This window comes from Lampris incognitus, chromosome 16 (assembly GCF_029633865.1).
Source record: "Lampris incognitus isolate fLamInc1 chromosome 16, fLamInc1.hap2, whole genome shotgun sequence".
Lineage (NCBI taxonomy): Eukaryota > Metazoa > Chordata > Actinopteri > Lampriformes > Lampridae > Lampris > Lampris incognitus.
In genome coordinates, this window is record NC_079226.1 from 32,530,266 (window position 1) to 32,554,042 (window position 23,777).

The following is a 23,777-nucleotide window of genomic DNA, read 5'->3' on the forward strand; positions in this document are numbered from 1 at the left end:
TTTTTTATCTTTTTATTTTTTTTGAGGGAGGTGGGATTAGTGAGTAGAGTTTATGTCCATCCATCCATCCATCATCCAAATCGCTTATCCTGCTCTCAGGTTCGCGGGGATGCTGGAGTCATGGAATTTATGTTTTTTTTAAAAGAAGCTACCTTGGGCTCTGAGTCTCTACACTACATCCCAGTAGGTGGCGGTAATGTACTATAAAGGTGGACCGCCTATAATCTGAAGAAAAAGAAGAAACGCAGAAGAAGAAGAAGAAGAAGGTAAAGCATACGCTTGCGTTATGTTTTCCCACCCGCATTTGGCGTAGAATTGCCCCTAATCTGCTTCTGATTGACTAACCCTAACCCCACCCTAACCTTAGCCAATCTAACCAAAGAGGCAACGAGTATTAGCCAATCAAATGCAGAATAGGGTGGGTCCTGCGCGAAATGCGGGTGGGAAAACTAAGGCCGTTCCCTCCCTTCTACTTCCGCTTACATGGTTATTGTTGTCTTGGAGACCGTGGCAGCCATGGTTTGGAGTAAATTCCAATCGCTGCAGGCGGGGTAGCAAAGTTGCAGGACACAGTTTGTTTCGAGATATATTTTTTTAAGCTTAATTCACAAATATAAAGCATTTGTTAGAGCACACGTGCATCCTGAACTTAAGGTTAAATACGTAAATATGATAAAACTGTAATTAGCTAGCTGTCGTTAGCCAGCCGGTTTACGTTACCCTGCGTGACCGTCCGTTTCTATCTAATCTAACGCTAGGTACGTTTTGTTTTCAGCCTCAGCTAAGGAAGACGATTCAGAAGATAATATTTTTGTGTCTTCATGTTGAACCAGTTATCACATAGCTCTCCAGCACACTAAATATCTTACTGCTTGGACATTGTTTTGTTTTACAGTAACTCATATCTCATTTTATTTATGTTTGTTTAGCATGAAAACAACTCATTGGCCGAGTGTCAAGTTCACAGAATGAAAGACATTTCGGTGTATGAGAATGCCGGCAGGTAAATTCGTTGCCACAGACAACTGCACGCGCATATTTTTGCTGATTGCTTACTGTTAAGCTGCTTTTTAAACACAATTTTCAGGTGAGAGTGAAGCCCGGGCAAAGACCAGGGACAGATTCAATGAGGTCCTCAAGAAATACACAGACCCTCCATCAGAGAAGAAAAATAAGTTGAAAAAGAAGACCTCTGAACCTCAGGAGAGCATTGTGGTATGTTGCTCTAACATTAGCTATTCGAATGAATGAATGAATGAATTATTTCAAATATGTAAATAAATCGTTTGGTTTTCGTATGGGGTAGAACGTCACTTTGAACTCCTTTCCAACCTTCATTCAACCCAGATAGCATCCCGATGTGGGCCACTTCAGGCAATGATGTGACACTGATGGCCTTCTTCTGGCCCTGACAAAATGGATGTGAGCCTGAAGTGGTCCGCATGTATAATAGCAAATATGGCCCAAATATGCCTAATCAAATGTGGGCCTTTTTTGGCAAAGATGCGGCGCTCTCGACATCATGTAATCTGGATGTGACCCTGAAGTGGCCTGTGTGGTAAATGGTGAATATGGCCTAAATATCATAAAACAAATATGGGCCACCTTTTGCAAATATGTGGCACATGCGGCATTGCTATGGCTTGGTTCTGGCCCAGATCTGGCAAACAGAAGTGGACCGCCCAAGTGCCATCCCACGCAGTATGTGGGCCGGATGAAAGTGTCAGTGTAGGATGGGTCCGGGCCACAGCAATTTTGCTATCTGTGAAGATTGCCTAACATATTCCTAAACAATCGTTTTCAAAATGTTAGACTTCTTTTCACATGATTAATGGGAATCATTCATAAATATGTTTCACTTAGCTGCATTTCAATACAAGTTAAATTTTGCTTTGTCTCGTCTTTTTCATCATAATATACCATAGTGATCTTAGAAAGTAGTAAAGGTCAGTTGTGTATCATACTAATATAGGCAGGTGGAGGAGAAATGAATAACTTGTATGATCCCATATGGGGATTTAATGATACATCAATGTTTTGCAAATGTTGGCATATCAGTAAGCACCCAACTGAAGCGTAACGAGCAGTGTGTGGACTGTATATTTCTGTATATCAGTCCTGAAATTTGCCATTTTATTCAAATCAACACTACTAGGCAAAACATATTCAAGATGAATCAATGTACAAGAGGACTCTAACAGCTTGAAAAAAGCCATACAATAACGTTCTTTGATGTATGAAGTTTTGCAGCAAGCAGTGTAACATTAACAGACATTTTGCCCCCCCTCCCCGTTTTTTTAAAACTTTGTTGAATACACTAAAGAACGATATATATTAATTTGAATAAAATGCCAGGGGGGGTTACAGACATATAAGAAATAGAAAGAAAAAAGTTAAATATAATTAAAATAAAAGTAATGAACACAAAAATAAGTACATCCAAATACAGACAGACTAGTTAAATGAAAACATTGCTCAAGGCTAGTTACCTTTTCAGTGACTGCTTTGAGGTCAGCAGAAACAATCTCCACCTTGTCAGATAGGGCCACGATCTTGCTTTCTATCTTATCAGATCTGCCATTAACAAGCCTTGTAGGTTGGCAAGTTGAGAAAAGATCTCACTGAGAAAAGAGTTTTCAGCTCCGAAGACTTTTTCTTTGCAGCTGGAGACTTAATTGGAGTCACTGGCAGTGACGGGAATTGCTCTACAGTGAGGCAGAAGGCTTCTGCTTCCCCCACGTCTTTGTAGTCATGGCTGCCACTAACCAGCGCACAGGTTGAATTAGCTTTTTTAATTTCCACAGCCAAGAGAGATGAAAGCTCACATTTATGACCATTGCAGCCGAACCCAGTGTCAACGACTTGCATAAAATGAATTCAAAAATCAAAACGTAGCTTTTTTCATATATTTTGAAAGTCTTGGTGCAAGAGCGTGTAAATTGCAACCTGTTAGGCTAACATCTTAGCCCCACCCTCACATTTTTGCCTGTTGTTTGATGTAACCTTGTCTTTTGGAGCTTTGTAGTATGATAAAATAGGTAAAATAAATCTGCGCACCACAAAGTCTTCTGCACACTCACATGAACCAACATTAAACTTTGCAAGTATTTTTGTCGCCACTTCATGTACCCTGTCTCTTCCAGCTACAGACACTACGCAGAAATCTCAACCTCGAGAAAGACACCGAGGAAGATGAGACCATCCTCCAGAATACATACCACCATGAACAGGGAAGCCCTCGCTTCACTAAGAACAGGAGAAGGGAACAGGAACTAGCAGAGAAGTTTAACATCAGTAGTCATGGGAACCAGGAGGAGGTTCAGCCATCCAAAGGCAAGCGGAAGGGTAAAAGGGAACTTCCTTCTCTGCCTGTGCAGGAGGACACACCAAGCTACATTCAGAATGATAGTGCTGACGATGCAGAGGCATCCAAGTCAGAGATCTCCTTTGAGCCAGACGGGGCTACTGGAAAGGAACCAAAGAAGAGAATTAAGAAGGGGAGGCGGAAAGGGGATGTGGAGGAGGAGGTGGAGAGGCAGGTGGCAGATGCTGAGGATGAGCTGTTGCATGAATACCAGCAGCAGATTGAACAGCAGGAGGAAAGAACTGTGAAGAAGATGGTCAAAAAATCTGACTTGAATGCTACCCGCCAAGAAATCTTGTTGAATAATGACATGGGAAAGAAGAAAAAGAAGAAGCTTAAATCAGTGAATACAGAGTCTGAAATTAGGTACATACACTTGCATGTACAATGTTGGATTTATTTTGATTTGATTTCACAGTCCATTTATTTGATATAGCCATATTTGTACATAACATGAAGAGGTGGGAGAGAGATCTAATCCCTTTTATACCGCCAGGGATCAAGATGAAAGTATGGAACACGTTGGTGACACAGAAAATAAAGCTGAATCCAAAGGAAAGAAGAAGAAAAGAAAGCAAGGTAATAAGGACTCTGTCACATAAAAAGCCATAAGACCCACATATGGTGTTGGTGGTGATTGATTTTCATATCTTATGTTCCTGTTTTAGTCATGAAGGAGGAGCGTGAACAGGAAGCAGAAACACCACAGAAACCTGTTTTTGATGACAGCCTAGTGCTCGGAGTGTACATTCACAGGACAGACCGTCTCAAGACTGACCTGTTGATATCACACCCCATGTTGAAGATTCATGTGGTCAATGAGACGACAGGGCAGTATGTGAGGAAAGAGGACAGGTGAGGATGAATAGTCTCCACCCTACTAAAATGCAGTATGCTTCTGCTGATAAAATACAGGGTGCCGTGTCTGTCCAGGTTAAGGTTGCTAAGCAAAATTTTTTTATTTGCTCACATAGACAGCAAGGCAAAATTTCCAAATGTAGGTTCACGCTTTCTTGTATTTTTGATTGATGATGTGCTGTGATATCTGACAACAGCTGTGATGTTGTTGATGCAGTGGTGGACCACTGCTGTAGTGATACAATCCAAACAATGTTTTATCTGCATGTGCAATGACTGAAAATTTTCTAATTTTGTGAGATTGGCCGCGTCCTTCTGTTTTTCAGCCACAGACCAGTTTCATCGTTTTATGAGCAGGAGAATGTTGACCATATTCTTCCCATCATGACTCAGCCTTTTGACTTCAAGAAAAATAAATCAACAGTTCCTGAGTGGGGGGAGCAGATAATCTTCAATGAGCGCTTTGGTTATTTCCTTCAGAATGACGATGAAAGCCCCAGGGTTATACTCTTTTTTGAGGTAAAAGTATATTTTGCTTATGTATGTGCTCATGTTCAACTCTCTGCTTCATATTCAAATGATTCATATACACAGTCTTACCCAGAAGTCCCCTAGTACCAAACTCCTCTGCTCTTGTCTACTAACCAGCCCCACTGGAATAGTTGAGAGCTAATAATCTTGCTCAGGGGCAACTCGGTAGTACTTTTTGAGGAATGGGCAAGTTTTAGCAATTCACAGACTGTCTGGACATCGCAACCAGTCTTCAAATTTTAATTTTGCATTGCAAACTCTTGGGTAACCAATACACTCATAACAACGGTCTATTTATGAAGCAGGTTTTAGCAAAGCAAAGAAGGTTTTAATTTAATTCTGTCCCATAGGTGCTGGATTTCATGACCATGGAAGAAGCGAGAGCCAATGTTGCTGTCGACAAGCATGAGCGGGGCTTCAGAAAAATAGCATGGGCATTCCTTAAGGTACTGAATTTGGGTTTGCCATTGAAATAAAAAAAAAAATCCTAATGCTCGTTTTAATTTAATTCTGTCTCCTTAAAAATAACCTTTTGCTGATTTTAATTTCATCCTGTCTCCTTCAGCTTGTAGGCACTAATGGTATGCTGAACATCGACAGTAAACTACGCCTTCAGCTCTTTTCCCCCCCAGCCCGGGCAAAGAGGCAACCTAAAACAATCGAAGTAGTTGACTGGTGGAGGAGATACCCTCGAAACAAATATGCATCCACCCTTTACATTACAGTGAAGGGCATCAAACTACCTGAGCATGTAAGTTTGTTGTCTGTATGTTGTATTTTAGTGTTTCGGGCATTATTATCAGTAATTAGATTAATTACTGATTGATGACAATATGGTGAATAGTGCTGGGTACCGTTCACATTTGAACCAATATGGGTACCAGTACCTGGAATTTGGGTACCGGTACCCAACGGTACCTTTATTGGTACTTTACTCTCTCTGTAATGATAAGAATGTAATTTCAGTAGTAAAAAATAAGTAAACAAGCACAAAACTGTCCAGACCCACAGTGTACCCGCCATGTGTAAAGTTGATCAGATGAATGGTTGTCGAGAGAATGGAAGGACCGACAGACAGAGACTCCTTCCGTTTTAGTTAGATTATGATTAATCTGAGGAATTTTGAAGACTAACAAGCGCACGTACTAACTGTCCCTCTCAGGTCGTCCAGGAGTGAGTGACCACAATTTGTGACGCATAGCCCATGGTGCCGGTGTCGTGGGAAAAATAAGTCAGCTTTGCATTTTGCATCACAAATATTGCAGCGAGCGTTGTCTGTGTCAAGTACGACCATTTTCGGCTCACCATTGCCTCATTGTATTGGACTTGAAAAAGCTGTAGGTTAAGGGGAGGGGTATCAGTCTTGCTCTCTCTATTTCTTTCTAACGTATACTCTGTCACCCAGATGTTTACTTGCAACAAGCAGTAAACTAGGAGGGATTTTTCGAAAGGCTCTTAAGGAATCTTATTCATATTTATTATAATTCACAACACAACCTGCTCTCAAGGTATCGAAATTTGGCACCGATTGATCTAACATGAGGCGGCACAGTGGTGCAGTGGTTAGCGTGGTTGCCTCACAGCAAGAAGGTCCTGGGTTCAAGCCCCGGGTTAGTCCAACCGTGGGGGTCGTCCCGGGTCATCCTCTTTGTGGAGTTTGCATGTTCTCCCCGTATCTGCGTGGGTTTTCTCCGAGGGCTCTGGTTTCCTCCCACAATCCAAGGACATGTAGGTCAGGTGAATCAGCAGTACTAAATTGTCCCTAGGTGTGTGTGTGTGTGTCGGCCCTGTGATAGCCTGCTAGCCTGTCCAGGGTGTCTCCCGGCCTGCTGCCCAATGACTGCTGGGATAGGCTCCAGCATCTCCGCAACCCTGAGAGCGGGATAAGCAGTTGGGATAATGAATGGATGGATGATCGAACATGAATCGGTAGTACCGACAGAATTTGGTCAGTACCCTTAAAAGTATCGAATTCGGTACCCAACCCTAATTGTGAATATTGTAGAACTGATGAATGCTGTTTTAAATGCTGCCCACTATTTAGTACTTCATTTTCAAGTGTATTCCAGATTATCTTTTTCCATGCTTGTTTTTCTCCTTCTAGCCAATGAATAAAATACTAAGTGAATGGTTTTTACTGCGGATAAAATGGTAGAGGTGATATTAATTTCTGCCATGTAGGTGTCTTAATGTAAATAATATCAAGTTGCCAGTAGGCTCTTTATTATATGCTTTGGTTTTTGTTGGCAGGTGGACCCCAGTATGCGCTCCATGATGGCACTGCAGGAGGAGCGGGGGAGCACCTCCTACAGTGAACTCCAGAGTGAGGTCACCAAGAGAAGCTTGTCACAGCCTCTAGAGAGCAAACCCTCTGTCCTAAAATGGAGCAGGGTGCCTGGTCAGGTTTGTACTGTAGAATTAAAACTTTTAAACATTTTTTTTTGTGTAGTCTTGCCTTAATTTAGCCCAGTGGTTCTCAGTCTGGTCCTCGGGGTTGCCCAGTACGTTGGTTTAAATGCAATTAGATGCAAATTCATCTGTTGTTCTAGGTCTAAAACCTCTCTGATTGGGGGCTGGAATACTTTAGACAGCAGGAGAATGTAACTGAACACCTGGCAGAGTGGAAAACCAGCTGTGCTATGAGCCCAGTCTAGCAGTACTGCATCAAGCCTTATATTCTAGGAGTCATATGGTCTCACTGTGTTGTTAACAATTTAGATCTTTTTCACACTATTTGCCGTGTTTCTTAAAATGACTTCAACTGATGATTGGTTAATATTCTGATAGTATCAAGTGAAGCTCAATGAAAGGCTCTTTGAAAAAGGAATTACTGAATAGAGGTAAATGTTCAAATGGCCTTGACTCTTGAGTTCCATGCATTTTTGCATTACAAGCTAGCAAACGCTGTAATTTGGGATTTTCTGAACACAAACATCTGCAGAAAATAGTATTATAAATAATTCTTACTGTTTGTTTAAATCAACTTGAACTACTAGAAGGGAGGGGTTTAGTACATCAGGAAAATTCAGAAAGAGTCCCATCTATTGTTAAACAGAAAACTAAACTGACTTCAGTTTCCTGTGATTCTCTTAACTTTGTATTTTTTTCCAATTTGCAAACCCAGCTACTCAGGCTCTTAAGTGGGCTAAAACTAGCTAAGAGTATTAACAAATGATATTTAACCAGGTTGTAGGCATACATACATGAAATCTAACGTGGCATTTTTATGTCTGAAGATCTGCCGGATTCCCAACAAGCCTGTACTGTCGTTCCGGGGCGGTCAGATGGGCTGTTTCACCTTGCGCTTCTCTCACGCTGGGACTGTGCTTGCTGCTGCTTGTGCTGACAGAGATGCTTTCCCTGTTGTAGGTAAGCAACACCTTATTGGTGCACCTGCTTTCACTGTCTGCACCCCCCACTAGGCAAACTCGGCAGAAGATCCCCACTAATTAAAGGCACTGAGTGTATTCTACTTGGATCTAGATGTCTATCATTTAGCCATATGAATAAAAACAAAATACAAGCAACCTAAACAAACAAGCTCTTAAAAAAAGCAGCAGTTAACCAGTATGTTTGTTGATGTCTGTCATTTTCAAAAGAATTCAGTAGATTTCATTCAGTGTGATCACTGAAAATTTCTCCAGTCTGCAAATTCGTGCCAAGTCATTTGGTACATGGAGCATTGATACAACAACAAAAACACAGCAAGCCAAGCACTTGTGTTGTTGAATGTAGATATCTGGGGAGCGAGGTTTTTGTCGGCAGTTTACGGAGAAGGTTGTTCCAATCAGTGCTGTTAAGCAATCACAACATGTATTACTGTTATCGGGAAGATTACACCAAGGACCTCCAACTTGTGGAGAATGAATAGCAGTAATAAATAGCACAGGTGATGGACCACAGTAGTGTGCAACACCCAAAATGTATGTGAGGATTGAAAAAATGATTCCTAGAAATAACACTGTGGTCTTTTGCTGTTTCAGTGTATGAGATCCCCTCCGGCAAGGTTTTGGCTGCCTTTAGTGGCCATCTCAGTATTGTGTATGATCTCTGCTGGTCCAGAGATGACCATAGCCTTTTGTCCGCCTCCTCTGACGGCACTGTCAGGTAAATATACATCAGGTATATATCAATATGTATCAGGCAAATGAATCAGTGAAGTTTATAGTAATTTGAATACAATGCTGTATTATAAGTTGTCAAACTCAGTGTTTGAGCTCCAGGAACAGTTGGTATTTTTACCGCCTCTAGGGGGAGTTAGTACTCCTCTAATATTTTTACCAGGTGTCTGCGGTTAAATGTCATAAATACAATCTCACAAATATTATGTCTTAAAAGTCATTAAATTGGCTTAAATTTCAATTTATGGTCTTAATTTTTACATTAAAATTTTACAATTTTGTTTATTTTTATCAGTATTAATCAAATTCTTCTGAAGCAGAGTCAGAATGTTTGATAGCCTGTAAAACCCTAAGCCTAATCCTTTCTTCTACGCAGAACCTGTACTTGCCTGCTACAGTTACTTGGTGCGGAAAATACCTTTTATAGATTATCCCAATTCCCTTCAATTACCTGTCATACCTAACCTGTAGAGATAAATTTAAGCAAACGCTTACATTTACCTGTACAAAGCACTGAGGGGGAAAAGGGTATCACTTGCATTAGTATCTGACCTAAAGGAACCTATTAAGAAGGAAATTGCTGCCTGACCTGACGGAAACTAGAAGGGTCTGCATCTAAACCTTCCATTTTCTATCTAATACCTACCTCTGCACTGAACCAAATATACAGTTCCTACCTTTACAACTTTACCGGGATGGCTCGGAAGAGTGGGGTAATTGGCCAGATACAATTTGGGAAATAAATAAATTTTCACCAATGTAATATTTATGGAGCAGAATATGCTAGAACAAATATGTACAAGACATTAAGTTGACCACTCTCAAAAAATTATGGCTTCTTTGTGCCCACCATGTTAAGAAAAAAACCCCCATCCTAGAATTGCCCCTACTCAATAAAAAAAGAACTACTGGGGAGGACTGAACATCCCCTTGACCCTCTATAATTTGCATATCGAACCAACGGGGCTGCAGGATGCTACTATAATACCCCTTTCACACTGGCCAAAATAAACCCGCTAACATCCGCCTTTTTACATTGACCAAAGGTGAACATTAGCAGGTTTTTTTGCAGGTTTTCGGCCAGTGTGAAAAGGGTATAATTCTACTCAACTTCATATGCAAGCACTTAAAGGGTGGTAAAAACCATGCTAGATTGTTGTTTGTGGCCTTTATATCTGGTTTCAACACTGTACAACCCCACTGCTGGTGCAAAAGCTTACCGAGTGCTTTGGGTTGGGCTCTTAACATTGTGGGCTGGATTTTGGACCTCCTCACTAATAGAACTCAGAGAGTGAGAGTAAATGAACATCTCTCTGGATGGTCTAGAACATCAACTGGCTCCCTCCAAGAATGCGTCCTCTCTCCTCTTTTATACTATATTATGTACACAATGACTGTCATAGTTAGTTTGACAACCGTCACATTGTGAAGGTTGCAAATGATACAGTTATAATGATTCTGCTGAAGAATGATGAAATGTCTCACGGTCCTGCTATAATCTACTTTTTGAATTGGTATAAAGAAGCCTTTATATAATTGAATGTGACAAAAACCAAGGACGTGTGCATTGATTTCAGACGTCTCTACCCAACTCCTTCAAACACTGTAATTAATGGACAAGGTTGAGGTTGCTGAGTCTTACAAGTATTTGGGCATTATAATTGACAATAAGATGACCTTTGATAGACATACAGTTATGCTGTGTAAGAAAAGCCGGCAAGGTCTTTTTTTCTTTTTTTTTGTCTGAGGAAGCTAGCCAATTTCCAGGTTGACAGATCCCCGATGACATTGTTTTATAAATCTTTTGAGTCAGTTTTCACTTTTTCTTATATCTATTGGTATGCATTTCTCAACCTCAAACAGAAGAACTCATGAACAAGGGTGACGAAAGTCAGTAGCAAAATTATTCGCACTCAGCAGAAAAGTCTGTCTGAATTGTAAAGCAAACGGTTGTTAAAGAAAGCAGAGTCCATTATATCTGACATTACCCACCCCCTGCACTTAGAATTTAAGATTCTGCCCTCTGGTTCCTGCCTCACACAACCATCAAACTAACAGATATAAATTCTCCTTCATACCCTCTGCCATTTCACTGCTCAACTCTGTAAAGTACAAGTAGCATCAGCACATCTCCAACCATTCCTGTTTCTCTCTTTTTTTCACTTATATTGTAACTTTTGTACTTCATCTGCTCACCTTTTACTCCCGTTTCTATATGTGTTTTTTTATTTGTGTGGTTGTGTATGGGTGGTCTTTATCTTGTAGTACTACTATTACTACTACTACTACTACTACTACTTGTACCTGCCAGCATGGAAATTGGTCTTGAATTCCCTCTTATTTAGTCTTAAAAGGTCTTAAAAAATATTAGATTTACCTCTTTGGTACCTGCAGGCACCCTGTATTTCGCTCTGTTTGGTACCAGTGATTAAGCATACACAGCCAGTGTTGATAATCTGCAACAAACTGCAACTATTTATCATAGCTGCAGCATTTCTTTTCTTCTTTTTTTTTCATGTGAAAAGTGTTGATCTTGTTCTGTTACTCGCCATGGAATACATAATAGGTTCTGGCTTTCCTCCACAGGGTATGGGATGTGGACAGGCTTCTGGGTATAGCCCAGAAGGTGCTCCCGCATCCTACGTTTGTGTACTGTGCCCAGTACCATCCCGCGGCCCAGAGCCTGGTGGTGACGGGGGGCTACGACCGCCTGGTGCGGGTATGGAGGCTGGATGTTGACGACGTCAATGGCCAGCTGCTTCAGGAGTTGGAGGGCCACAACAGCTTCATCAACACAATATGTTTTGACTCAGAAGGTGTAGTGTTGGCCAAGTCTGATGATGATGTGACATACCTGCTAATAAGACAGTAAATGATGCCTGCTGTCACTGATTGAAAGTTAAAACATTAAACAAAATTGTGCCATTTTTACAAAGGGCAATAGGTAAATTTAATTCCTTGGCTAACAAATCAGTATCATTTAAATATTGAGGCATGTAATGATGTTTTTTGCTTGCGTAATGTAAAAATATTCTTTCTGAAATGAACTCTTCCTAATCTGTTGATTTTGTATATTCAGCTTTACATTCTGATGCAAGGTGTTCACCATCTTGCCTTTAATATCTCACATAGGAAGGAGAATGTTCTCTGCGGACAACACTGGTCTAATTGTTGTGTGGAAAACCTTGGTGAACACCAGTAAGCAGCGGCAGCCATGTCAACACTGGGTTATAGAAAAGGTAAGGGAGAAATTCTCAGGGAAAAAGTGTATTCCTCCCAATTTTCCAAACTTTTACTCTACATGTGAATACCATAGGTTGGGAATCTTTTTTTCCAATTCAGAAATTGGAAGAAATTTCATTAAGTGAAAAAAATAAAAAAAGAATCAAACAAGCAGTGTAAAGACAATGGAAGGAAATAAACTGTGACATGCCTACTGGTCTGTCACAGCCCTACCACATATCTCTATCTATATTTTCAAAAGATATTTAAACACAAGAGATTTTTGATAAACAGTCATTAGTAATGTGGATGACCAAGCAGGTAAAGGCAAATAATAGAACAGCTACAACAGTTTGATAAGTTCAGAAAATGTCATCTTGCAGCCTTTAAAACCAGGACAAAATAAAATTAACGTCAGATCATGATATTAAGATATCCAAAATACCAGACAATATCAAGTCTCATATCACGATATCGATATTAATGTTGATAAATCTGGCTAATCCATCTGGCTGTAAATTTTCAATATTCTGCATCTGTGAGACGTAGTTCCTCTAGCAAACAGATGTGTGATATCATTGTATTGAAACAGCTAAAAAAAAAATTTTTTTCTGGAGTCCAGATTAATATTATATTTCATGAGGTTATTTCTACCTCAGTATAATCATAAGATTAGTGTTTAAGGAGTTACATTGCGTACAGTGCAGGTTGATGAGAGATAAGCGAGGCAGACGCTAAGGATTTCAACTGCACAGGAGGCACTTCACAGCAGGATTTGAGTATATCAGTGAAGGTTGAACGGAAAAGCAGTTCTTGCATGTTTTGATATTATGGTTCATCAATGTAGTAAGGGTGGAGTGAAAATGAATAAATAAATAAATGAAAACTTTTCCAATCAGTTGTTACAGATGGGTTTGAAATAAATGTAACTTGTTTTTTGCAACAAAAAAAAGGATTGGTAATAATTGTAAAATAAAGGTAACATTCGGACTTGGCAAATCATTATGTTGTATGCATTCTCGCCTGTAAGGAAATTGAGGAGAGTGACCTCAGAAGTATCCCCATCAACATGTTGGAGATCCATCCGAACGGCCGTCGCCTGCTCATCCATGCCAAGGACAGCGTCCTGAGGGTGATGGATTTGAGAATGTGATTATCATTTTGTTTTTCTTCTACATTTGTTGTTGTTGTTGTTGTGGTCCTTTTTTTCAAGAATATTTTGGGCAATTTTGCCCCAGTTGGGAAGGAAAATGGAGAGTGACAGGAATGATAAGATGAAGAGAGGGTAGAGGACAGGCAACAAACATCTTTGGCTGGATTGTTTGCTGGTTGCTCTGCTGAGGTCTGGGCCATTGTGGCATGTGCCCAACTGATGTAGCCCCCAGGATATCCCTTAATCTGCCTTGTTTATCAGGAATATATTGCATGTTTGCATTCTTTACAACAAGGAGTGCACATATAATTACATATATAATAACAAATTTCTGACATTGAAAACCCAGTTTCAGGTCATACATAGTAAGATAGTTGAGTAACAAAGAATCATCTTTAGCTATAGTGGTGTGACCAAGCTTCGTCTTATTACAGAGCCATTGTTAGGTAATGAAAATGCTCCTAGAAATATTGAACACAACCAAAAATTTTCAGATGTATCCACAAAATGTAAAAGAATATAGAATTTGAAAATGAAAATGAAAAAACCTCTAAGAATTTTTTTTTTGTTGTTGGAGTGAAGGTATGTAACATCTCATTGGACTGTTTTGCATGTCATTCAGACTAGCAGTAAAGAAGTATACAGGGGCCACAAACTACAGGGAGAGGATCTATAGCACGTTCACTCCCTGTGGGAACTTCATATTCTCTGGCAGCGAGGATGGGATGGCCTATGTCTGGAACGTTGAGACTGGTGAGGACATCATGTGCCGATAGAGCAGCTTGTTGTAAGCGGTCTGCTCTCGAACGGTTTTAACTGTATTGTGGATGGTTTTCTCAGGTGACCAGGTGGCGGTCTACTCAGAACTGTGTTACCCCACAGCTCTCCGCGGTGTGGCATTTCACCCACATGAGAATATGGTGGCTTTCTGTGCCTTTGGTCAGAGCCAGCCTATTCATGTGTACCTTTATGACCGCAAAGGTTAGCTCTTAATTTTCTAGGCCATAAAACTGATATTTCAAGCAGTGAGTGATATTTTTTTCTGTCAAGTCAAACAAAATGCCCCTTAGCCTTGTTTATTTCCTTGAAATTAAAAGCACAGTTGTAATTCAAGATAAGTCTGGAGGATTGTTTTCAGTGTTACCTTCCACACTAAAAGTAATTGTCTGCGTTTTCTGTTTGTTTTTACTCAGAGACAGTTTTTAGTCATAAACAGGCATTGAAATCACCATAACTATATTATATATTGTTTATCTATGACTTAGTGTCAAATTATTCTACACAGTTTCCCAGCTGGAGGTGCAGAGCATAAGAGGAGTGAGCCAGTCTGCCTCTGAGGACACCAAACCCCTCAGAGATCTGTCTGAACCTGCAGTTCTCAACAACACATCCTTGGCCATGGATCAGTATGCCCAAGCAACAAGACTGGCGCTCAAAATGCAGCGTGTCAAAGAGAAGCTGGACTCAGTTCTTGTAAATACTCACCTTAGGGTCCACTGGACGTCAATAACAGTTTAAAATCTGAATGTCACTCAGGAATAAAAAGTACTAACCCTGTCAACCTGTGTTTTAGGAGCCATATCGGCGTTCTTCAATTCCTGGATATATGTATGAGCAAGGTATGAGCTTTTGAAAAGTTTTCTTACTGCTCTGTTAGTGTTGCCATGAGAACAGTATGCTGTATCATGTATGGGTTAGGCTGTATTTGTGCTCTTCTGTGGTGCTCTCTTACTCTTGACAAGACATGCCAAGTCTTTTGTGTTTCTGATTCTTAGGCAAAGTGGGCATGAGTCACACTGGGAGGAGCCTGACGTTGGACTCTGGCACGGTGAGTATTTGAAATGTGACCTTTTTTTTTCTTCTTTTTTTTTTCCAAACACAACTCTTCACAAATGTGGGCCATTTCAGCGAATCACTAGTAGATATTGAATATACATGATATTCATATTGACTGATATGCTCAAACACTATGCACTATTTGCACTTGTCATTTTATATAATCCCATCATCTAAATTTTGTTTCTTTTAATATTTTCCTGCAACAATTAACAATTTGATTTAATCATGTGAATCTTTAAAATTCATCTAGTCTTATCTAAATGTAAACTCGTGCCATTTTGTTATAGGGGTACACCTTTTACCATTAAACTGTTTGCTATTAATGTCATCATTTGAAATCTCTTACTTAATTTCGGTCCCTACTTCAAACTGAGCAATAGAGACAGAGGTAAAGTCTGACTATGAAAAACCTGTTTCGAGGCAAGACAAGATGGACTGGATATGGTATTAATAATTAAATGGAAATTATGGGTATGCAACTTTGAGTCATCCCTTTTTCAGACGGAACTGAATGCCTCGTTGCCTCCTCCATCTCTCCTGTCGCCCCACGCTAAGATGCAGATCTCAGCTTCCCTGGCAGAGCAGTTAATTCCTCAGGCAGCCATGAGCACCCAAAACCGTGAGTTGCTCTACAGTTAATCACATGTTGTTTGCCGTTTGCTTGTGAATGGACCTACTCCAGGCCAAAGGGGTAGGAGGTCAAATATTTATGGAGAAATTAAGTTGGTTTATACAAATGCGTTTAGAAAAAGTTCACGTAGGGCCGAACTTGCAGAGAAGTCCAGTAACAAAGCACTGCAGGGATTTAGGGAGACTTAACATTCCCAGCCTCTGTATCGTGGTTAAAGGGTAATTCTGGTATTTTTAAACCTGGGGGTACTTTTCCATCATTTGAGGTTTAAATGACTTAATAGGGACAGCATTTTTTGGAATTGGTCCAGTACTGAGTTAGAACGCTTCAGCTGGCAGCCGCAAAACAGGCTGCAATGTGGCAATTGCACCCGTCAAAGTACATCCACTAAAAGTGCTTGTTTTTGTTACTGACAGGCTCAGATTGTTATTGTAAGTGTCTGACAACATTATGGAAAGGACCCCTACAGAAATAGACTTGTGTCTAACCCGTAACAGAAGACTAGCTCAAGGAGCAGTCTCGCTCTGAAATCTCATGGCTCAAGACTAACGATGTCCCGTCATCCCAGGGACAAACGAAAATATGTTTGGGATGAACAGATCTTCCTTGGGACACCTCTGGAACGAAAGGGCTTTTATGTATAATTTCTTATTTATTTATTTGTTTTAAACTATCGCTTAGCATATGACAAACTGAACCGAGCTCTGACTACAATAGAGCACGTCTTCTCATTTGACTTGATGCTCTATGCTGTTCCTGTGTCTGACTTTCTGCCGGGCTCAATCTCCTCTGTGCACGTGGCTTCTGTCAAAAATCAACTAGGCGTGTATTTTTAGCAGTGCATTATGATGCTTTAAGGTCTTTTCAGTAAAAGTGAGTATTGGGCAAAGGTAAATTATTACCTTATTATGATGTGTTCAAATGTTCTTGAAAAATTTTTTTTTTGCGAAGAAAGATAAATACAGCTGTCAGGAGAAATTTGTTGATGTTTTCACAGCAATATAAAAGCGATATTAGAGAGGGGTTTGTAACCTGTTTAACTTCCTAACACTAATTCTAAGCAGCTTATAATACATAATAATGGGGCAGCATGGTGGCCCAGGGGTTAGGGCTGTTGTGTCACTGGGTTCGAACCCCAGGCCATCCCAGATCCTTTCTGTGTGGAGTTTGCATGTTCTGCCTGTGTCTGCGTGGGTTTCCTCCGGGCACTCTGGTTTCCTCCCACCATCAAAAAGACATCCACGTTAGGGTTAATACTCCTGTCTGTGCCCTGACTAAGCCAATAGTAAGAAATAATTGGAGTTGGTCCCCGGGTGCTGCACGGTTGCTGCCCACTGCTCCTAGCTACACAGCTAGGATGGGTTAAATGCAGAGTAAATTTCATTTGTATGTATGCACAAAATGACTAATAAAGAGTATTCTATTCTATAATTTAAACTACTAACGTCCAGATTTTTTTTAATCAAAGCAATTATTTAAATAAAAATACAATCATTTCCTAATCAACTGAATAGTGGGTTTTTATGCAAGTAACCATTATAGATGACAATAACAAAGCAAAAAGACAACATTTAGAATCTGGGACAGTTACACTGACTTTGGGATGGTTCAAATTAGTTTTTGGGATGGTTCCGGGAAGGTGGTTAAAAAAGTTAGTCCGGAGCCCTGGGTGAGTTGTTGCATGAAGACAATGCTGGAAACGTGAGTGATAGTAGGAGAGAGGAGTGCCGGGAAGATTTTGTTGTGTTGGAGTACAGAAAGTGTAGCTTAGTGTTATTTAAAAGATAAACAAACAAACAAACAATGGTTCGTTTTTGCGTGTTTCCAAATTGTGCCAAAAGAATTCAACGTTACACTTCGCGCAACTTTCATAGACTACCTTTGTTGGATAGGGACACACCGAAGTTGTGACTAGTTGTGCTACAGATGGATCCAAACACTCCTGTTCGTACATTGCGCCTTGCAGACCATCGGATCTGCAGTGACCGTTTTGACCGGGATGACCACTGCCAGCTAAAGAAGAGAAGAAATCCTATACCGAAGCACTTTTTCCTGAAGAACAATGCTGTTCCAAGAGGGGAGAGACCTGCTGCAGATGGAGTGGAGGCAATGATATTAGCTAAAGTCATTGTGTTGACCTGGCATCAGTACACATGAAAGCATGGCAGGATAATGGCAAAAACAATCACTCAATAAGTATGTACAAAATATCAACTGAGTCATGACTGATTATAAAATGTCTATATAGATTCATTTCCCCTTTTCAGCAGTTGACATTCATAATTATGGAACAAGTGATATCTACAAGCTGACATTATCGGTGTACTGTTGCCAATGTGTGTGTGCGTGGTGTAAAAATGTCATATTTATGCTTACCTATTATATGACCTATAAGACCATTTTTATGCCCACATTTGCATATCATATACATTAGGAGATCTCATAGAGATACTGGTGATGAATGATGATGATGGTAGTTATTCAATGAGTCCCTATGCATAGTCTGTTCTAATAATGTCCACAGTGAAACTCAAGTCAAGTCAAAGCCTTAATTGTTATATGCACAGTTAAAAACAAGTTTCCGGTGGGTGTCCGGGTAGCATTGTGGTCTATTCCGTTGCCTACCAACATGAGGATTGCCGGTTCGAATCCCCGTGTTACCACCAGCTTGGTCGGGCGTCCCTACATACACAATTGGCTGTGTCTACAGGTGGGAAGCCGGATGTGGGTATGTGTCCTGGTTGCTGCACTAGTGCCTCCTCTGTTTGGTTGGGGCAACTGTTTGGGGGGGGGGGAATAAGCGTGATCCTCCCACACGCTATGTCCCCCTGGTGAAACTCCTCTCTGTCAGGTGAAAAGAAACAGCTGGCGACTCCACATGTATTGGAGGAGACGTGTTAGTCTGCAGCCCTCCCTGGATCGGCAGAGGGGGTGGAGCAGCGACCAGAACAGCTTGGAAGAGTGGGGTAATTGGCCGGATACAATTGGGGAGATAAAGAGAGAAAAAAATCCAAAAAATTACCAAAAAAAAAAGAAAGAATACATTTTCCTTGTACAATGAAATTCTTCCTTTCCCTTCCGCTCATTATAAAAAATAATAAAAAAAACAAGGAATAGAAAGAGGAAATATAAAATAAAGGAGAAGCTACGCTTCGTGGCCTTGCAGCAACTAGTTCCCCCTCCTCTGCCTGTTGCCTCTCTCTCTCTCTCCTCATCCTCTCTTCACTTTCTAGGAGCTTGTCATCCATGTACTCTGGCTGAAATAAATTCGGGTGGCCATCAAATTCAAATGCCTCATCCACATTGTTGAAACCAGCCATGACTTCATAAATAAATTATTGCTAGCAGTTCCTCTGTGTCTCAGGGTGTGCTACCTCAAATGAATGGTCTGCTCTGATAAGATTTGGCGTGATTTCTTTTGTAAACATTCGAAACCACACCCTGCAAATAAGTAGCAGCAGTAAAAGGGATTTTAACAACAGAGACCAGAAGAAGCTAAATGTAAAGAAAAAGGTCTGTCTCTGTAGGGATCCTTTCCATAATGTTGTCAAAAAACCTATACTAACAATCTGAAACTGTCAGTGGCAAAAACAAGCACTTTTAGTGGACGTACTTTGACGGGCACAATTGCACCCATTGCATCCTGTTTCATGGCTGCCGAATGAAGCATTCTCGCTCAATACTGGACCATTTACCAAACAATTTGTTCCTATTAGTCATTTAGACCACAAATGATGGAAAATTAGGGCCCAGGTTTAGAAATACTGGAATTACCCTTCAAGAATCTCGATAAGCATGTACACTGTTCACAGGTGTACATGCTTATGTATGCTTTGGCGGCATGGTGGCGCAGTGGTTAGCACAGTCGCCTCACAGCAAGAAGGTCCTGGGTTCGAGCCCCAGGGTAGTCCAACCTTAGGGGTTGTCCCGGGTCGTCCTCTGTGTGGAGTTTACATGTTCTCCCTGTGTCTGCATGGGTTTCCTCCAGGTGCTCTGGTTTCCTCCCACAGTCCAAAGACATGCAGGTCAGGTGAATCGGGTCATACTAAATTGTCCCTAGGTGTGAATATGTGTGTGTGTGGGCCCTGTGATGGCCTGTCCAGGGTGTCTCCCCACCTGCCACCTAGTGACTGCTGGGATAGGCTCCAGCATCCCCACGACCCTGAGAGCAGGATAAGCGGTTAGGATAATGGATGAACCGTTCACAGGGACAAAGATGGACCTCTTGTAATCTTCACTTGTGTCTGTAGGTGATCAGTGCAGATGGGTGTTGTGATCTGTATGTTAGTCAACACGATAATGTTTTGTCAGGAAAAAAATTGAAAAAATATGTTTTTTACTTTGCTTTCAGGTGGTTTCAGTCCAGTGGGACATCGCCTGAAAGGAACTCCATCTCTCCACTTACAGACGGTAAGGCTGCTGCAACAGTTGAATAAATGTTGAGCACTTCTTAGGTGTAGAATCCTTTGTGTTTTGTTCCTTTCAGTGGTTGTTAGATGTCAGCAACATTACTGTACTAATTATACGGACGCCAGCTGCTAATACTCATTGTTTTGCTTATTGGGTGGAAGTGGCACTAACTATACCAGGGTCAGGAGCCCGATTCTTATGGAGGGCCACCCCGGTAGCAAGGCACTTTGAACTGAAGCATCTCCTATTAATGTGAATGTTTACCAGTGGTGTCACTTGTTGCTTCAACTTGACAAATGTGTCTTTTGTCACATCAGAGCCTCGCTGAGCTTGTCTCTCCTGCCAGCCGAATACAGACAGATTCTGACCAAGTTCAACAAACGGTACGTACCCACTGTACTGTACCACCCTCGCCTAATCACAGACAGTCTCTTCCTTGCCCCTGCTCAATGATTGTGCCTTTCTGCTCCTCTCTCAGGTTGTCTCACTCTATGACTACAGTGCCAACCGGTCCGATGAACTGACCATACACCGCGGTGATGTCATTCGTGTGCTGTACAAAGACAATGACAGCTGGTGGTTTGGACACCTGGCCAATGGACAGCAGGGCTACTTTCCAGCTACTTACGTGGCAGAAGAGAGTGAGTGAATGTCTTTTATTGGGACTGAGATGTTAACTTGATTTCCCAGACCACCAAAAATCCTGTCACCATGAAATTACCGGGTAAGAGAGAGCTGCTTAGGAAAGAATCATTGATAAGAAGAAAGGTAGAAGGGATTTTTTTGAAGAACAAATGGAGTGAATAGAAGAGAGGGGATAGAATTGTCTCGCCATCTGTTCTTTAAAGGTCCCATGAAATGGCATTTAGAGTACTGCAAACTTCCATGATTTGACAAATATCCAAATAAAATGGAATAGTAGGGTGGGATTTTTTTTTTTTGAGCGGAGGGAGTTGGATTTGGCTAACAGCCAATAATGCCAATTTAGAAGAACAAGGATAGCAATATGCTATGAGCTAGCTTCTGTTTGGTGGTATAGGATCACTTGTCTTCTCTCAAGCTTGCTCCCATTCATTGAATTTATTTGTTAGTCTACGGCTGCAGGTTCAGAATCATGTCACAAAAAAAATTGTATTTGTCAAGAAGAGAAATATTATTCTTCTTAACAAAAAAATAGAATGTTTTTGTTTGAATTTCTAGAATATATTAATAAATACATGTAAATTAAATACAGATAAAAGAGATAACAAGAATGAAAGTACATTTTTAATTTCATGGGAACCCCCCCCCCCAAAAAAAGGGAGGGTGCATAGGATGGTAATATCCTGTGTGGTGGTAAATATTTTCTAATTTGCATTAACCCTCTACCCCACTGGATACTGGGTATGAACATACTGAATCTGGCGCTAGATGCTAATGAATTTTCTCGTTATAGGGGATTTCAATGAAGAGCTGGCTCACCCCACTGAGACACATGCTGCCTTGTCTGAGGGAATGGCTGAAAGGTCGACACCCACCAGGGTGAGGAGTAATATCGATCTAACCATCCCTGTGGATTTGTGAACCCTTTTAAAAACGTTCTACGTGTGATATTTTGGCTTACCTGAAGCATGTCCATCCTTTATGTTATCAATTTATTTATTTATTTTGTACTACCTCTTGTTTTTCTTCAAGGTTTCTGCTGCCATTAGTTCCTCGGGGGAACTTCGGTTTCTTTCTGAGCAAGACACTGACACTGAGTCGGGTGATGCCAAGTAAGGGTCGCTCTTTCATTATTGCTTTGATGTGTTCTGAACTCATGATGTACTTATCCAATTCCACTCCCAAACACTGAAAATAGCTGGTTAATGCACACTGTTAAACCCTGTATATTAGTCCACAAGTTCTTGTCTACAGACATGTTGAGATCCCTGTTTGTTTGTCTGTGTCCAAAAGGGCAAAAAGGAAGAAGAGAGTTAAAAAGCTCAGGGCACCGCCCTCGCCACCTCAGGTCACATCTTCAGATCAAGATGCTTCAGGGAAATCCAGCACAAGGAGGAGAGCCAGGTTAACAGAGAGGCCCCTCCCAAGGAGACCAGCTGGTTGGGCCAACAGCGGCTTTGAGCCTGATGCATAGACTAAGCATCACCACACACTGACATGACTTGTGTGCAGCCTCAGTGCCATCGCGCTACATTCCCTTGTAAGGACAGCAGACTCATTTGTTGTTTTTTGTATATGTATGTGTGTCTGTAGAGATATATAAGTATATGCACATACATAAATATAAAATGCCTTGAAGAGTTGAGATGTGTTTTCCATGCAGAATTTATCAGTTACTGGTATGTACTATAAAAAGTAATTTTGTCTTGTTCTTACACAGAATCACAACATTTCTGGGGATTTTTGTATGTTTCAAGATTATTTATTTTAACCTACTTACATACATTCATTCTTGGATATGTATTTATTTTAACCTACTTACATACATTCATTCTTGGATATGTATTTATTTTAACCTACTTACATACATTCATTCTTGGATATGTAGATGAAGTGTTTCTCTAACATGATATTTTTATCATAGTATATATAAATATATATTTGTAAAAGATTAGAAAAGGTTGTAAGCTCAATTTCCTGAAAACGATATAAATATTACAGAATGTGAGTTCGATTAAAAAAAATCTAGTGTTATCATACCATATATATTAATTTGCTAGCTGCCATTTGTGTTGTTGGTCTGTTGCTCTACAGCTTCCAGAGACAGTTGTGGAGGTATGTACAGTATTGTAGTGTAGGATTTGTCCAACAAGGTGTCACTTCATGCAAATTACCTCACAGGATAGAAAAAAAATCAATGATGTGTTGGTCACTTGTTCCCAAAATCTGAAAGCTGCTCCAGATAAGAGTGGCAGCTAAATGCCAAAAAAGTGTAAAATATGAATGAACAATATGCCCTCCCTTTATAATCATTTTAGTATTTTTTTAAACAAGCCTTTCTCAGATCCCTGCGATACATCTCCATAGGGTTATAGGATTTAAGGCCTTTACACACCGGGGACATGACGAATAAACGATATGAAAATGCGAAATACTCGCCTGCGAATACACAACTTTAGAGTAACCACAGAGGTTAAACCAGTCAACCTCTTTGCCTTACTGTTGTTGCGGTTAATAAGGCAATATCTACTAAAAATACAACAAATCTGTTAAGTGGATTGTTCTTATCTAAAATTACACCGATCAGCCAAAACATTAAAACCAACTGAGGCCAGTGCCATAAGGGAATACCCTTGCCTTGAAGTACTTGGTCTGCAACAATGTTTTTCCCATAGTGCATCCTGGTGTCACCTCTTACCCAGGTAAACAACGCACACGCACCCAGCCGTCCACCTGATGTAAAAGAAAACGTGATCCATCAGACCAGGCCACCTTCTTCCATTGCTCCATGGTCCAGTTCTGACACTCACATGCCCATGGTAGGTGCTTTCAGTGGTGGACAGGGGTCATCATGGGCACTCTGACCGGCTGCGGCTACACAGCCCCATACGCGGCAAGCTGTGATGCACCGTGTGTTCTGACACCTGTCTATCATAGCCAACATGAACTTTTTCAGCAATTTGAGCTGCAGTAGCTCTTGCGTGGGATTGGACCAGACAGGCTAGC

At 40.8% G+C, this 23,777-nt stretch overlaps 1 protein-coding gene across 1 annotated transcript; it reads left to right on the forward strand.

Moving 5' to 3' along the window:
* Positions 1–689: 689 nt before the first annotated feature.
* On the forward strand, positions 690–22,245 carry ahi1 (Abelson helper integration site 1). The gene is made up of 27 exons (XM_056295425.1): positions 690–758; positions 930–1,003; positions 1,088–1,215; positions 3,144–3,730; positions 3,861–3,943; positions 4,033–4,219; positions 4,549–4,741; positions 5,104–5,199; positions 5,319–5,504; positions 7,004–7,156; positions 7,990–8,122; positions 8,737–8,860; positions 11,461–11,690; positions 12,007–12,113; positions 13,127–13,245; positions 13,872–14,002; positions 14,090–14,230; positions 14,535–14,722; positions 14,823–14,868; positions 15,025–15,077; positions 15,590–15,707; positions 20,071–20,129; positions 20,447–20,512; positions 20,608–20,770; positions 21,565–21,650; positions 21,804–21,883; positions 22,065–22,245. Exons 2-27 carry the CDS (start codon positions 988–990, stop codon positions 22,243–22,245), a joined length of 3,654 nt encoding a protein of 1,217 aa, XP_056151400.1. The 5' UTR covers positions 690–758; positions 930–987.
* Positions 22,246–23,777: the final 1,532 nt, after the last annotated feature.